Genomic DNA, 14,222 nt, shown 5'->3' on the forward strand with positions numbered 1-14,222 from the left:
TTGAATTCACCATAATATGATAAAAAATATATCAACATTTTGATTTCAGAATATTCGAAAATTATTATCCTATAATGAGATTATACAAATTGGAATAAATTGAGCTGAAAAGACACTAGTAAAGTTCATTCATTAATATTATATGGTTAAGAATGATGTTATAATAAATATACATATATGTTTAAAAGGTATTTAATATTTTTATTGAAAAGTTGTAGAGGCTTAGAAAAGTGATAATGCTAGTCTTTTTTGATTGACTAAAGAAAAAGCTTTCCTTATACGAACTCTAAAATATTAACTTCAGAAACAATTTCCTTTGTTAGTGAAAACAATCTTAATTTGCTAGAAGTTTCATGTGTTTAATTCTATTAACTATATTTGTCTTTCTATTTTTATCATTTAGTGTTAACTCTTGATAACAAAAAAAAAAGGATAATTGGTAGTTTTTGCTGGATTTTACTGACGTTTTTCTTGCTTGTTCCGAAAATTTAGATGAATATTAGCATATTTATCAAACTTTTTTTTTTTTTTTTTTTTTTTGTTAACCGAGGTTCCCAGGCCGGGGTCCAGACATCCCTCGAGGTCCGCAGCAGCCACGTCATTTCCACCCCAGAAGTAGCAGGGTGGGCCCGGGTGACCACCTAGTGATTTAACCGTAGTGGGGTGCCTTCGAACCCGGATCGCTTAGCTTACCGGAGTCCGCCTACCACTAGGCCACCAAGAGGTGGTTTATTTATCAAACTTAAAAAAATTTAATTTTAATTTCTAATGTGTTATACAGTGACAAAATTATTTCATTAAGAGAGAGGTTGTTTCCATAACAGTAAAAATTCCACGATAAGCAACGGATAAAATATGTAGGACAATAAAATTGAACGGAAGTAGGAACAATGATGAAGGGGAGTGATAATTTTTTTTTAATGAATTTGTTAAGAAATTTTATTTGAAAGGTTGTGTCTGGAACGACTCTAACCCGGCATTCTTTCTTTTTTTACCAAAAATCTTAACCGATTTGGTTTATCCCTAATCAATTATTTCATTATACCTAAGCAAACCTTAGTTATTTTAACCGTGTGTGTAGTGGCAATATAGTTATAGCTAATTATATATATTCTTGTATTTTCCTTTTCGCCGTGAAACTTGGTTCGTCAATTTAAAGAAATCTCTTTTTGTTTCTTCCCCTCTTATTCTTCTTCACGTTGTTTTTTTTCTTTATGATCTTCTTCTTCTCTCCCACTCTTGTTATTTCTCTCGGCTTTGTTGTGTACTAATGGAGGAAATCATCGCCATGATGTCACGACCTATGCTCTTCGTCCGGAGTCACAACCCCACATTGGAGACACGGCCTCGTCGTCAGACATCAATCGCTCTTGTGTGTGGTCATTCGCGGATATGAGAGATGTATGGTGTGAAGAAGAGAGGCACAAAGCCGGAGCCACTGTCATCACCCGTGAAGTTTTCGTGAGTTTAATGTTTTTTTCAATGTTCCTTGTGTGTCAAGCAATCTATTGTCTTAAGTCTAGTTGTAATCATATTCTAATAATTTATCTTATCTTATTTATATTTCATTCCAATCCGGAGTGTCTCTGATGGAATCCTTATTGTTTTTGGAGATCAAGTCATCTCATTTCTAGAAAAAGAAAAGAAAAAGGCATGCGAAGAAATATACTCTCGTTTCTTAATTATGACATGGTTTAAGATGACGGACAACTCTTCACTTGGAACTTTTGGTAAATGAAACAATTTTGGAAGTTGTAAATGATACTCAATATGTCTCTCTTAATATGGATGAAAATACAGTTTAGAAAGGTACCTTTTAAATGTGAAGATAAAGTGACAAGTAGTTTTTAATCATAACTTTGTAGAGATATAAACTCAAAATACTGAATTGGATGCGTTAATAGAAGAGATATTTTTTCTGAAATTGAGGATATCAAACACAGTAAAGCTAAGTATAGTTGCAATCTTAAAGAAGTTATTAGATCTTCCTATACAAGTGAATCATAATAATGAAGAATCTTTCGAGCATTCAACGACTTGGAAAAGTGTACTTCATTTGATCAAATTGTTGAAGAAACCTAAAATCGAGAACGCATATTGTTATCATCAACATCGTTACGACATCACAGAAAAAAACAAATCTAGACCTACAAAGACTGCAATCTGTAATTTCAAATGACCAAATCAATGGGAGATTTATATTAAAAGAAAATTTATCTCAAAGGTTAGGGTAACCATTTTTTAAGTCGGACTGGTTCAAATGACAACTACATGGATTCTTCTCAACTAAACATGAAGAGAAAAATACGATATCAACTTCGTTGTTCCAAGAGCCATCCAAATTCAAACATGAGAATTCCAAATTAAACCGGAAAAGAGAACAGATTTGGCAAACATGTCTTTCAATCTAAGGGGGTGCAGGTTTCATATAGGGAAGGAAGAACGATGAAGATGATGGGAAGATGGGGATAAAAAACAGTAAACAACCACAGATCGAGCAACACAATAAATTTGTTATATATGAATCTTTTTAAAGAGGTGATATTGTTATTTGAGAGAACGTGTTGGTTGGGGGATGACAAAAGATGTTGTTTGCTATAATAAAGAAACAAAAGACGTTGGTTCGGGGATGGCAATAGACGTCGTTTGCTACATGAAAGGATGACATCATTTTTTTAAAGGAAACTAAATCTTGTCCATTATATTTCATAGTTAAAACAAATCTGATCAAAGAATACAACTTTTTTTTTCCTATAAAAAAATGATGACAGCAGCAGTTAACAAAACCAAGTTTCCTATTATATATAGATTAGAGGGAGAAAAAACAAAAGTTTAAGATTTTTTGATCAAACACGAATGTACTATTGAAGCACATAATCTCTCTTTGGCAACCCCTCATAGTCATATGCATCAAAGACGTAATAGTCATGGTTAAAGATTGTAATCATGATACAGATTTACCTATAATTGATGATGCTCCACAAAAAACTTCTACTTCAAGATCATATGCTTGATCAATTTAGTTGTAATCTAATAATCAATTCACATTCCCTATGAGAAATGCAGTGTTATATACTCTTTCATTTCAAAATGTTAGATATTTAAAAGATTCTTAAATATTTCAGAAAATATAAGATCATATTTCAAATTTTTAACATTATTAAAATAGTATAGATAAACTGATCTATTTTTTTTATTTGCAAGTAACTTTTTATTTCTGAACTTCACATTAGAAGTTAGAGCGATTAAAATATTTAATACTCTTAATAAATTATTATATAACTAAAAAAATTAAATATTAACAAGAAAATATATGTATTATGCATAATATGTAAACACGTCAATATGGTTGGGCCTAAAATATATAATATTAAGCTATTAATAAATAATGAGATTTATTTATTAAATTAGATAATTGTTAATAAATTCATGCTGTCAAAAAAAAGTTAATAAATTCATACAATTAAAATTAACCAAAAACTAAAAACTATTTTAAAAATAAAAAACATAATTCCATTAATGTGTTGTTATCTAAAAAGCTATTTTCAATCATAAATGTTTACATAAAAAATGCATAATTAAGTATTAATCAAATATGAAAATTAAACTTTGAATAACTGAAAAGAAAATATTCAATAATTTCAAATATTTATTTATTAATATTGAAGGTAATGTATAAAGAGATTTTTCAATTATTTATAATAAGTGAGAGTTTCTAAAAAATAACGTAATAACAAGCATATATTCTAGATATATAAATAATTTGATGTTTGGTTTAATTTTTTAAGAAACAATAATTTATTATGGTGATAGGTCTTTGACTTAACTTATCATAAACAACAAATTGAAAAAAAAAATTCTAAATAAGTATTAAAAAATTCAAATTTTTGTTTATTTAAATATTTATTTATTTTTATATCTGTCAGAGAATGATATATTCATCATTTATCTCTTTATTGAAGGCACTGGTCACTTTAATCTTTGTGGACTAATTTGAAAACAGAAACTTGTTTTGGAGCTATTTGAAGCTTTTTCTATATTGGAAAGATATTGTTTGTTTAATCGTTTTTCATATTACTGGGAGGCATGCATAAAAATATGTTTATAATTAAAGATGCATAATAACGTTTTCCTAACCATAATATACTTATTAAACAATTTAAATAAATCGCTTTGAAGGTACCCAGAACAGAACAAATGTACAGCAATGTAGTATAATATCATAAGAGAGATGATAGCTGGTGAAGAAAAGGGGTAATGGGAAGAGAGACAAGTTTCCCATTGTTGAACTCAAAAGCAATTCTTCTAGGAGAGATGATCCCTTAGCATTCACACCCTGTAGACCTCTGTTGATTGCTTGTCCCGACATCGATTGTGTCTGGCAAGTACCTGGAAAACAAAAGAAAAGACCAAAACGTTGAGACCACCAAACTAACGACTTCAAAAATTGTTTTGAAACTTACAGCTCTTCCTCTTCTCCGGTCTTCAGGGCGTTCTTGGCGATGCATTCGAATGCTTCCTCCACATTGGTGCCTTCCTTAGCTGAGGTCTCAAAGTAAGGGATGTTTCCCTTTGAAGCACACCAAGCCTTAGCTTTTTTCTCTGAAACCTATGATCAAGTACTTGGTCATTTATTTATGTTACATCTCAGAGACATTCCATGAAGAGTGGAAAAGTAAGTAAAGCACATCATACATACCACTCGGCTGTTTCCGCCATCAACGTCGACCTTGTTTCCAATAACCACAAAGGGAAAATTCTCTGGATCCGATGGACTTGCCTGTAAGGGACAATTACACACTTTGCGTTACTGCATCTGCCTAGTGTTTACAGAGGGGGTGAGAACAAGATACCTGGATGAGAAACTCTTCTCTCCAGTTGTTGAGATTGTCAAATGATTTCATGGAGTTGACATCATATACAAGAACACAGCAATCAGCACCCCGGTAGAAAGCTACACCAAGGCTCTGAAACCTTTCTTGTCCAGCTGTATCCCAGATCTGTAGTAACCCACCCATTGGACAGAAAAAGAAACAAACAAGTGAGCTTTTTTCAAGCAAAGAGGGTAAATCAAAGGTAATGATAGATCGTCCTTATATTTATCTATGTTTCTGGCAGAAACTTGTTAGTTAGTTAGTTAGTCAACAACACCTTCCTCATACAATAAAAAAATTCTCTAATGACTAAACCACATACAAAATAAAGAAAGAGACACTAGTAAGAACCTGTAAAGTGAAAAGGCGATCTTCAAACTGGACTTCCTTAGTCAAGAAGTCAGCTCCAATGGTGGCCTTGTACTGGTTGCTGAACTTTTTATTAACATATCTGAAGTTTTATCGTGTTAAAACCCAAAAACAAATGTGCGAAATGAGGACCAAACCAACCAAACAATCAAATTTTCCTTTTAAAATCAATTCAAGACAAACTAATCAAACAAAAAAGTAGGATACTGATTCATCAAAGAGGTTTTCCCCACCCTGCAAAAAAAAAAAAATCACAAATAATAAGAGAATTCCAAATTAGTCTCACTCTAATAAACATAACATATAAAAACAAGTACACGATTTTGATGTCCACCACAAAGCTGTGATTTTGATCAACAACACAGAAAGTAAACCTCAACCAAAAATAATAATAATAATAATCACATCTAACGACAGATAAGTAGAGTGAGTAATTGAAATAAAGGGCTAACACAATTCAACAGCAACTAGATCAGCCAAACTAAGAGATAACCAGATCATATCAGTATCTAAACCGCAGGAAAGGTGTCACTAGTCAGACACCTAAATCTCAAAAAACCCCCACCCAAAATCACGGGTTTGATCGCATACATGTAGAACAAATACAAACACAAAAAAAAAAAGAGAGTGTCTTTGGAGAAAGCTAAACCCGCTATCGCCGAGGATGATGACTTTGAGGAGGGTACGTCTACGAGAAGGCATCGAATCGGAAGTAAACGGATCTAAAAGAGAGACAGGGAGATGTTCTACGATCTCTGTTTGGTTTAATTTGAGGAAGAAACACCTTCTCTATGTGTCCTCAAGAGTCCAAGCTGTTCCTGATCTGTTAAGTTCTTTAGGCGACGACTGTTTTGTCTTTATATTAAAAGAGAATCATTCTGTTAAATTAATCTACAATACGTTTAATACAATATCTACTATCGAATAGCTCTCGTAGCTCAGTTGGTTAGAGCACCCGTTTAGTAAGCGGGAGGTCTTGAGTTCAACTCTCAACGAAAGCATTGTTTCATTTTTATTTCCCTTTATGTATTTTTTCATCAGTAATTATTGTCTATTTATCTGTCTTCTTTCTTCGGTACACCAATCAATTTGTTTTTTTTTTTTTTAATAAAACATCGACTTCTAGCCTGTAATTTTCTATTACAAATTTAGCTGAAGGTACATAATTTGCATGGCTGTATTAAATCCCAAATATAGACCCTACAATAATAAGACATTTGAAAATCTGAAGGCATTCTTAAAAATAGGATTTGGAACACAACAAAGAGCTTTGTGTGTTCTCTTTGTTCAATACTCTCTCTCTCTCTCTTTAAGAAAAAAATCTTAAGGAGAGAGCTTCCGATAATTAAAAAACAAAAACAAAAAAGAAACATCAAAAAGATATTATGGCGGAGGGGCAATCCCCACAGAACTCACCTCCGTCATCTACACCTCCATCTCCTCCCTCCTCCGACACCACTCAACAGCAATCTCCTCCGTCTCCTGACTCATCCTCCTCCTCTCCTCCTTCGTCTTCACCTCCAGCTACTCCTCCGCCCGACAATGCTTCCTCTCCTCCACCGCCGGATAATGCTTCCTCTCCTCCACCGCCTTCTTCAGACTCACAATCTCCACCATCTCCACCACAAGGCAACAATAACAACAACAACAACAATGGTGGAAACAATGACAACAACAACAACAATAACAATAACAATGGTGGAGGAAGCAACAATGGTAATAACAATAACAATGGGAATAATAACAACAATAATGGCAACAGTGGTGGAGGAAGCAACAATAATTCTCCTTCGCCTCCTTCTAGAAACAACAATGGTGGAGGAAGCAACAATAACTCTCCTTCCCCACCAAGATCGCTAGCTCCGCCTAGATCAACCGGTGGTGGCTCAAACTCGTCACGTAACGATGTTAACACGGGTGCTATCATAGGTATCGCGGCTGGTGCTGGTTTGTTGCTTCTTGTTATGATCTTGTTCTGCGTCTGTTGCTGTCGCAAGAAGAAAAAGAAGCATCAGATGCCGTACTACGCAAGCAATGGCTACGCCACAGGCAAAGGTAAACACATTAATAGTCAACGCCAAGTCACAAACCTAATCCCTTCTAGCCTAACCTAGTTTCTGTTTTTGGAACCTTTCTTGTGCACCAAGATAACTCAATGAATAACCTGACTCAACAAAATCTTCTTACCTTCAAACCGCATTTCAAAGTTTTTTGTGGAAATCCCAGTAAATTTTATTTTCTTGTTACCCAAGAAAGAAGGTTAAACAAAGTCACCAGCCTTAGCGTCGTCGTAGCATAACCTAGTTTCTGTTTTGGAACCTTTCTTGTGCACCAAAATAACTCAATAAATAACCCAACGAAATAAAATCTTCTTTACCTTCAAAGCACATTTCAAAGCTTCATAATCTTTTTTACATACAGAGAATTTGATATGTTGGTGGAAAACCCATCAAATATTGTTTTCTTGTATCCCAAGAAATAAGGTTAAACAAAGTCTCCGTTTTGTTAATCTTCTTAGGTGGGGGTGATCAATACCAACAACAGTACAACCAAAGCGGTCATGTAATGAATATGTCTGGTCAATACTCTGGATCAAACAACGGTAATAACAATTGGATGAATTCACCACCTCCACCACCACCTGGAAGCTGGCAACCATCTCAACCACCCGTCTCAGGCGGTTTAAACAGCAGCGAGATCTACTCAGGTCCGCACGGTCCGGCTCTACCACCACCTCACCCTTCAGTGGCTCTAGGTTTCAACCAGAGCACATTCACCTACGACGAGCTAGCTGCAGCAACTCAAGGCTTCTCTAAAGATAGACTGTTAGGGCAAGGTGGGTTCGGGTATGTTTTCAAGGGAATACTTCCCAACGGGAAAGAGATCGCTGTGAAGAGTCTTAAGGCAGGAAGTGGACAAGGAGAGCGAGAGTTTCAAGCTGAGGTCGAGATCATTAGTCGAGTTCACCATCGGTTCCTTGTGTCTCTTGTTGGGTATTGTATTGCAGGAGAACAGAGGATGTTGGTTTATGAGTTCTTACCTAATGATACACTTGAGTTTCATCTCCATGGTAAAAATGGTACCATGCTTGATTGGCCTACAAGGCTCAAGATTGCTTTGGGATCAGCTAAAGGGCTTGCTTACTTGCATGAAGATTGTGAGTCAAAACAAATCTTTCAATGATCCTATAGAGGTCTAACTAGAGAGATGTGATCAAACTTTTAACTTGAATTTGTGTGCTTAGGTCATCCAAGAATCATTCATAGAGACATTAAAGCTTCAAACATCCTGCTTGATGAAACATTTGAAGCCAAGGTATGCTCATGATTTTGAACATCATTCTTATAAATCAAATTCTCTGTGTTGTGGCGGACTAGACGCCCTACAAAAGCCAAGATGTTTGTCACCAGATGTCCAACCATTTGCTTTTGCTTTGTATGATATTGTCCGTTCTAGGTCTAAACCCTCACAAATTTGTTTTTGGAATGGTTGCTTTCCAAAGAGCTACCAGACTTTTTTGGTTTAGTATCTGATTTAGGATTTGGATTTTGTCCTAACATTTTAAGATTTTTGTTTTTTTATAACTGGACTTGGCTCAAATCTTCAGGTTGCTGACTTCGGTTTAGCAAAGCTATCTCAGGACAACGTTACACATGTGTCCACTCGTATCATGGGAACTTTCGGGTAACAAAGAAACATGAAACCACACATTTCAGCAGCTCATTCTTCTATTTCAACACACTCTAGATTTATAGTCTCACCCAAGAATCTGTTTATTTAAATCAAGAATCTCATATTCTGAATCAAATGGCAGGTACTTGGCTCCAGAGTATGCGTCAAGCGGGAAACTAACAGACAGGTCAGATGTTTTCTCCTTTGGAGTGATGCTTCTTGAGCTCATAACCGGACGTCGACCTGTTGATCTCACTGGTGAAATGGAAGACAGCTTAGCCGATTGGGTCAGTAACATATATACCAACATCACAAAACTGTTTCCTAACAATCTTTGTGGCCTAACGATCTATATACAAATTGTGTTACTTTGTTACACAGGCAAGACCCTTATGCTTAAACGCAGCTCAGGATGGAGATTACAGTGAACTAGTTGATCCACGTCTCGAGAACCAATACGAGCCTTATGAGATGGCAAGAATGGTGGCTTGTGCTGTTGCAGCCATCAGACACTCAGCTAGACGCAGGCCTAAGATGAGCCAAGTAAGTTTTAGGACATAATTAATCATAGGTCCGATCCAAACCACATGTTCTGAGTCACTCTATGACTGTAACAGATTGTTCGAGCTCTGGAGGGAGATGCATCGTTAGATGATCTAAACGAAGGAGCGAAGCCTGGACAGAGTGCACTCTTCGGAAGGGGTTCAAGCTCGGACTATGACTCGGGAAGTTACACTGCGGATATGAAGAAGTTCAGGAAAGTGGCGTTGGATAGCCAGGAGTATGGTGCAAGCAGTGAGTATGGGAACACAAGCGAGTACGGTCTTGACCCGTCTTCCTCGAGCAGCGAGGAGACTCGTAGGGGAGGAGCTAACAACAACAAAACAACTCCTAACCGAGAGTTTTGATTTAGCTGTTAGATCCAAACAATTCAATCCTTGCTGTGTTTTTGTGTGTTTTGTTTCCTTGTGGAATCTTTAAACTTTTTTTAATTTTTATTTTCGTGTCAGATTCTGACCGTTAATGTGTTTGTGTCTGTGAAGAAATATTCAAACATTTGATTGATAAATTATACTAAATGTCTCTGCTAATATTGAATTATTATTTCTATCTCTCCATCAACAATCTTTTCTAACTTCAGATTTCACAAGTGAGAAATGAAATGAACGAGGAAGGAGCTCAACAACCCAGATTGAATCAAATCTTCAAGTTGGACACTCATGAGTCCTCTGGCTGCTAATATACGAACAAATGCCAGTGGGTAATCTCTGATTGTTTCAACTTTCAACTTATGTCACTGCATCTGTCTTAACCCAACACTAGATTTTCGTTCTCATTAGGAAGAAGAAAGTAGTGATAGCGATCTAGAGAAAAAAATATGATTCTGTGACCGCAAGACTTGCAATACAAACAAAGTACAAAAGGTAGAGCTAACATACGAGAATAAGAGTTTGTTTCTCACACTTCTCCAACCTTATGTCCCCACACTATGTTCCGAGAGGCAAAGATCGCTTCTATGACATAAAAACAGCTCATTTAGCTGTATTTAGCCTGAGAAGGTATAAAGATTGATCAGTCTCTCGCATTTATCAAGATAGTAGGCAAGGTTTTTGTAACTGGCCATTGAAGTAAAAGTTGCCGCATATATCTATCTAAGCTCCATCCATAACGGTACTAACTAATACTATTCACGGTGAGTGTTCTATCTGTGGATATTGAGCATAGCTTTAGCCTCCTTCTCCTGCTCAACCAAATCCTCACTAGCATACTCCCTCAACAACTCCATCTTCTTCTTCAGCAACACCATCTTCTCAATCTCCTTCTCATCAGGCAAAGGAACATGCACCACAAACTCCCTCTCCTTCTCCTTCTCTTCCTCTCCTCCTCCTCAAACAACACCTCCTTCGCAGCTCCAACGCTAACAACCTCCGCCGCCCCCTTCCTCGCCTCCCTCCGCCACTCCTCCAGCCTCCGCCACTCCTCCTCCTCATCGCCCCCTCCGCACTCCTCTCCAACCCCTCCAAAACCCCATCCTCCTCATCTCTATAACCATAATAGCTAGCGTCTATCCTCTTATATATATCGTACCTCGTCCTCCGCTTCCTCAGCTCCGGCGGCTTCTCGAAAAGCTCCCTAACTCCGGGAAGCTTCTTCGCCGCGCCGAAGTAACGGTAGCCAGGGCCGCGTCCGCTAGTGTTCGGGACATCAACAATGTTTCCTTCCAAATCCGTCATCTTCGCGCCGTGTCTATTGTAATTAGGACCTCCGAGCTCGACGATCCGACGCTCCCAGTGCCATCTCTCTCTGAGAAGCTTGTTGATCTCGTCGTTGAGGTCTCGGAGCCGGTGCTCGCCCAAGCCTTCGTTCTGAATCTCGGCGACTTTGCGGCTGATCTCTCGCATGATCTGCTGTCTCCATTTGTCTGTGTCGGCGAGGCGAGGTAAGGTCGGCGCTGTACGGGCTTCTTGTTCTCTGATTCTTTCATGGTGACGAACCTGTTGAGCATCGACTGCGCTTTCTCTTCGTTACGAGCCATCTTCCATCTTCTTCGGAGTTACGGATTGATTAATCTTCAGAAGAAGGAAGCTCAGTGACAAGAGATCGACTCTTCTCTAGTTTTTTTGCGGTTAAACCCTAATTTGCACGAGTGCGAGAGGGAGGGAAGAGAGACGATGAAGGAAGGGGAAGTGAGTTAGCGACTTGATTGGGGATGATTGAATTCGATGCTGCACTATTTTTTTCTCAATCCTATGGCGGCTCAAGTTAGAAGCCCATATTTAAGGCCTGTTTAATGAATAAACATGGACGGACCCAGTGAGAACTTGGTTCAGAGTTTTGATAGCTCTTCAACGACTTGACTTTTTATAAACAACGTTTACCAAATGTAATATACTTAACTTACTTTATATGAGTAATAAAAATTGTGATTTATACTCAATTTGTTATAAAAAAAAAAATGCAATTCTTTCAAATAGACATTTTTAAGTTTTAGTCACAAAAATAAACCTCAAAAACTTAAATAACCAAAATAGCATTTTTTATTTTGAAAATTTTAATTTTTTTTTTAATTTTTAAAATTTGAAATCCTATCCCCAAAACCCCACTCCTCGACTCTAAACCTTAAACCCTAAATTCTAAACCTTAAACCTTAAATTCTAAACCCTAAACCCTAAATCCTAAACCTTAAACCCTAAACTCCACCCCTTAACTCTAAACCCAAATGTCTAGATTAATTAATCCTAGGGTATAAGTGCTTTTTTTTTTTTGATAAAACATTTAAGTCTATTTTAGTCATTTGTTAAGTGTCAGAAATTAGGAGACTTTGTTAGAAGTTAGGAGACTTTGTTAAGAACTATCAGCTGATTCTCCACGCTAGTGTGGTTGGTCATGAGCTTGATGTGGAGAAGCAAAGATTTGGGGTATGTTCTAATGAAGTATCTAGAGCTGTTAGGGTTTAAGCTCGAAGGGATAGTGAGTACATCAATCGCTTATTTGGTATGCATTGGTGTGAGTTCTAGAGATATTGGTCCAGTTGTGACTCAATATCCTCATCTATTGGGAATGAGAGTTGGAACAATGATCAAACCTCTTGTAGATTACCTCATTTCCATTGGAATTGTGGCTAGGATTGGTAGAGAAACATGCTTATATCGTCGGGTACAGCCTCGAGGAGACTGTTAAACAAATTTAGACTGTTTGATTAGCTTTGGCGTCAAGGAATAGCTGCTACCTTTAGTTACCGGTAAAGGACAAGATGTCTACACAACACTACTTTTTCAGCGTGAAGCTCAAGATTGATCCTGAAGGATTTGCTTGTGTTGTTGAGAAGATGCCACGAGTTGTAAGCCTTAAGCAGTTAAGCATAACGTGATAATGAAACCTTTTAGAGTTTCTGTTAGGAATTTATGGAACTCGTTCCTCAACTGCAGTGACCAAAGGTTTGAGGAACGGTTGGAATGTAACTTTACTGATGCAGATATGCCTAGTAAATAGTAATGGTAGTGATGAGGTTGTATCTTGCGATACTTACATTATCTATGATATACATCTTATTTTAATGATATTTCAGAAAAAAATATCATCAAAATCAGACATAATAAACCCACAAAAAAAACAGTTTTAAAAATTATTTTCAATTTTTCAAAATACTCATCAAATTTTACATTCTTTACTTTACCCAAAATTGGGCCCCACCTAAATTTAATTGGTTAAGATTTATCGTGGAACCCATATGTGAATTGATTTGTAAATAGTTTATTTAATTCATGGATTGGTGAGGTGGAAGAAATATATTAAACAATTATAGGGTAATTTAAGGATGAAAAGGAGAGAAGGGTAGTGAGAATAGAGAGGGGATAAGGAGAATGATTTTTTTTAAATAACATATTGAGTTAAAGTCCGTTTTATTTATAAGTATCTAAATTCTTTTACTTTATATTTGATCTAACAACAATGAGTATTTGAAAAATCAAACGGATATATATTATATACTAGGATCGGCCCGCCCTACGGGCGGGATTTATATATTTGTGTTATGATAATTTGTTTTGTTGGTTTTGGGATTTTAAATATATGGTTGTTTATGTATATGGTACATAGACTTTTTCGGGGGTTTTTTTGTCTTTTTTTAACTAATGACTCTAGGAGAGTGGTTTTGCGTTTATGGTGTCTTTTTTTAAAGAAAAGTAGTTTATATATTGTATTTTGATGTATTTATGTACTTAGATATCTGATGTGTTGGATTTAATATTGTCACTATATTGAAACGTTTAGATGTTATGGTTTAGGAGGGTTGTATTATGTTTGTGTGTTGCTATTGAAACGCATTTGTTATATATGAATCATATGATTGAGTTACGTGGAATTTTTTGTTGCTATGAAATTATAGTTGAATAATATATTATAATTTTAAATAATATATTGTTTGATGGTAAATACTAACAATTTTTTAAATGATATGTATCTGTAAAGAAAGTTTTTATTTTAGAATATAATAAAATGTGAAACTATATATTTATATATATATATTATTGTTCTATGTTTAAATTAACACTCAATTTACTCTTTATATTGTTGGATCGGAAGTTATTATAATATAATTCATGTGGTGCATCTAATATCGTTTTAGTATATCACTACTCATAGATTAAATATTTAGAAAACTAAATCTTAAAAATTTATTGACTATAGACGTGAACCTTCTTTTAGTTAACACTAGGGTCGGCCCGCCCTACGGGCGGAATATACCTTACTTGTGATTTATGTTATTATTTTTTATATAATTTTGTAATTTGTGTTTTAGGTTCA

The 14,222-nt window shown here is 35.9% G+C and overlaps 2 protein-coding genes, 1 non-coding gene and 1 pseudogene across 3 annotated transcripts; 2 read left to right on the forward strand and 2 right to left on the reverse strand.

Moving 5' to 3' along the window:
* Positions 1–4,122: 4,122 nt before the first annotated feature.
* LOC106323513 (ras-related protein RABG3f-like) lies at positions 4,123–6,074 on the reverse strand. Its single transcript, XM_013761623.1, has 7 exons — positions 5,893–6,074; positions 5,451–5,477; positions 5,226–5,325; positions 4,854–5,000; positions 4,700–4,780; positions 4,464–4,609; positions 4,123–4,389 (listed from the first exon to the last, which is right to left on the reverse strand). The coding sequence occupies exons 1-7, from the start codon at positions 5,943–5,945 to the stop codon at positions 4,323–4,325; spliced, it is 621 nt and encodes a 206-aa protein (XP_013617077.1). The 5' UTR covers positions 5,946–6,074; the 3' UTR covers positions 4,123–4,322.
* A 96-nt stretch (positions 6,075–6,170) lies between these two features.
* On the forward strand, positions 6,171–6,244 carry TRNAT-AGU. Its single transcript has one exon. It is a non-coding gene; the product is annotated as a tRNA-Thr (tRNA).
* Positions 6,245–6,486: 242 nt separating this feature from the next.
* LOC106321910 (putative proline-rich receptor-like protein kinase PERK6) lies at positions 6,487–10,751 on the forward strand. The gene is made up of 7 exons (XM_013760150.1): positions 6,487–7,298; positions 7,762–8,400; positions 8,488–8,558; positions 8,851–8,927; positions 9,058–9,202; positions 9,297–9,458; positions 9,533–10,751. Exons 1-7 carry the CDS (start codon positions 6,629–6,631, stop codon positions 9,821–9,823), a joined length of 2,055 nt encoding a protein of 684 aa, XP_013615604.1. The 5' UTR covers positions 6,487–6,628; the 3' UTR covers positions 9,824–10,751.
* Positions 10,597–11,634, reverse strand: LOC106322013 (annotated as a pseudogene).
* Between the last annotated feature and the right edge of the window lie 2,588 nt (positions 11,635–14,222).

This window comes from Brassica oleracea, chromosome C1, assembly GCF_000695525.1.
Source record: "Brassica oleracea var. oleracea cultivar TO1000 chromosome C1, BOL, whole genome shotgun sequence".
NCBI lineage: Eukaryota > Viridiplantae > Streptophyta > Magnoliopsida > Brassicales > Brassicaceae > Brassica > Brassica oleracea.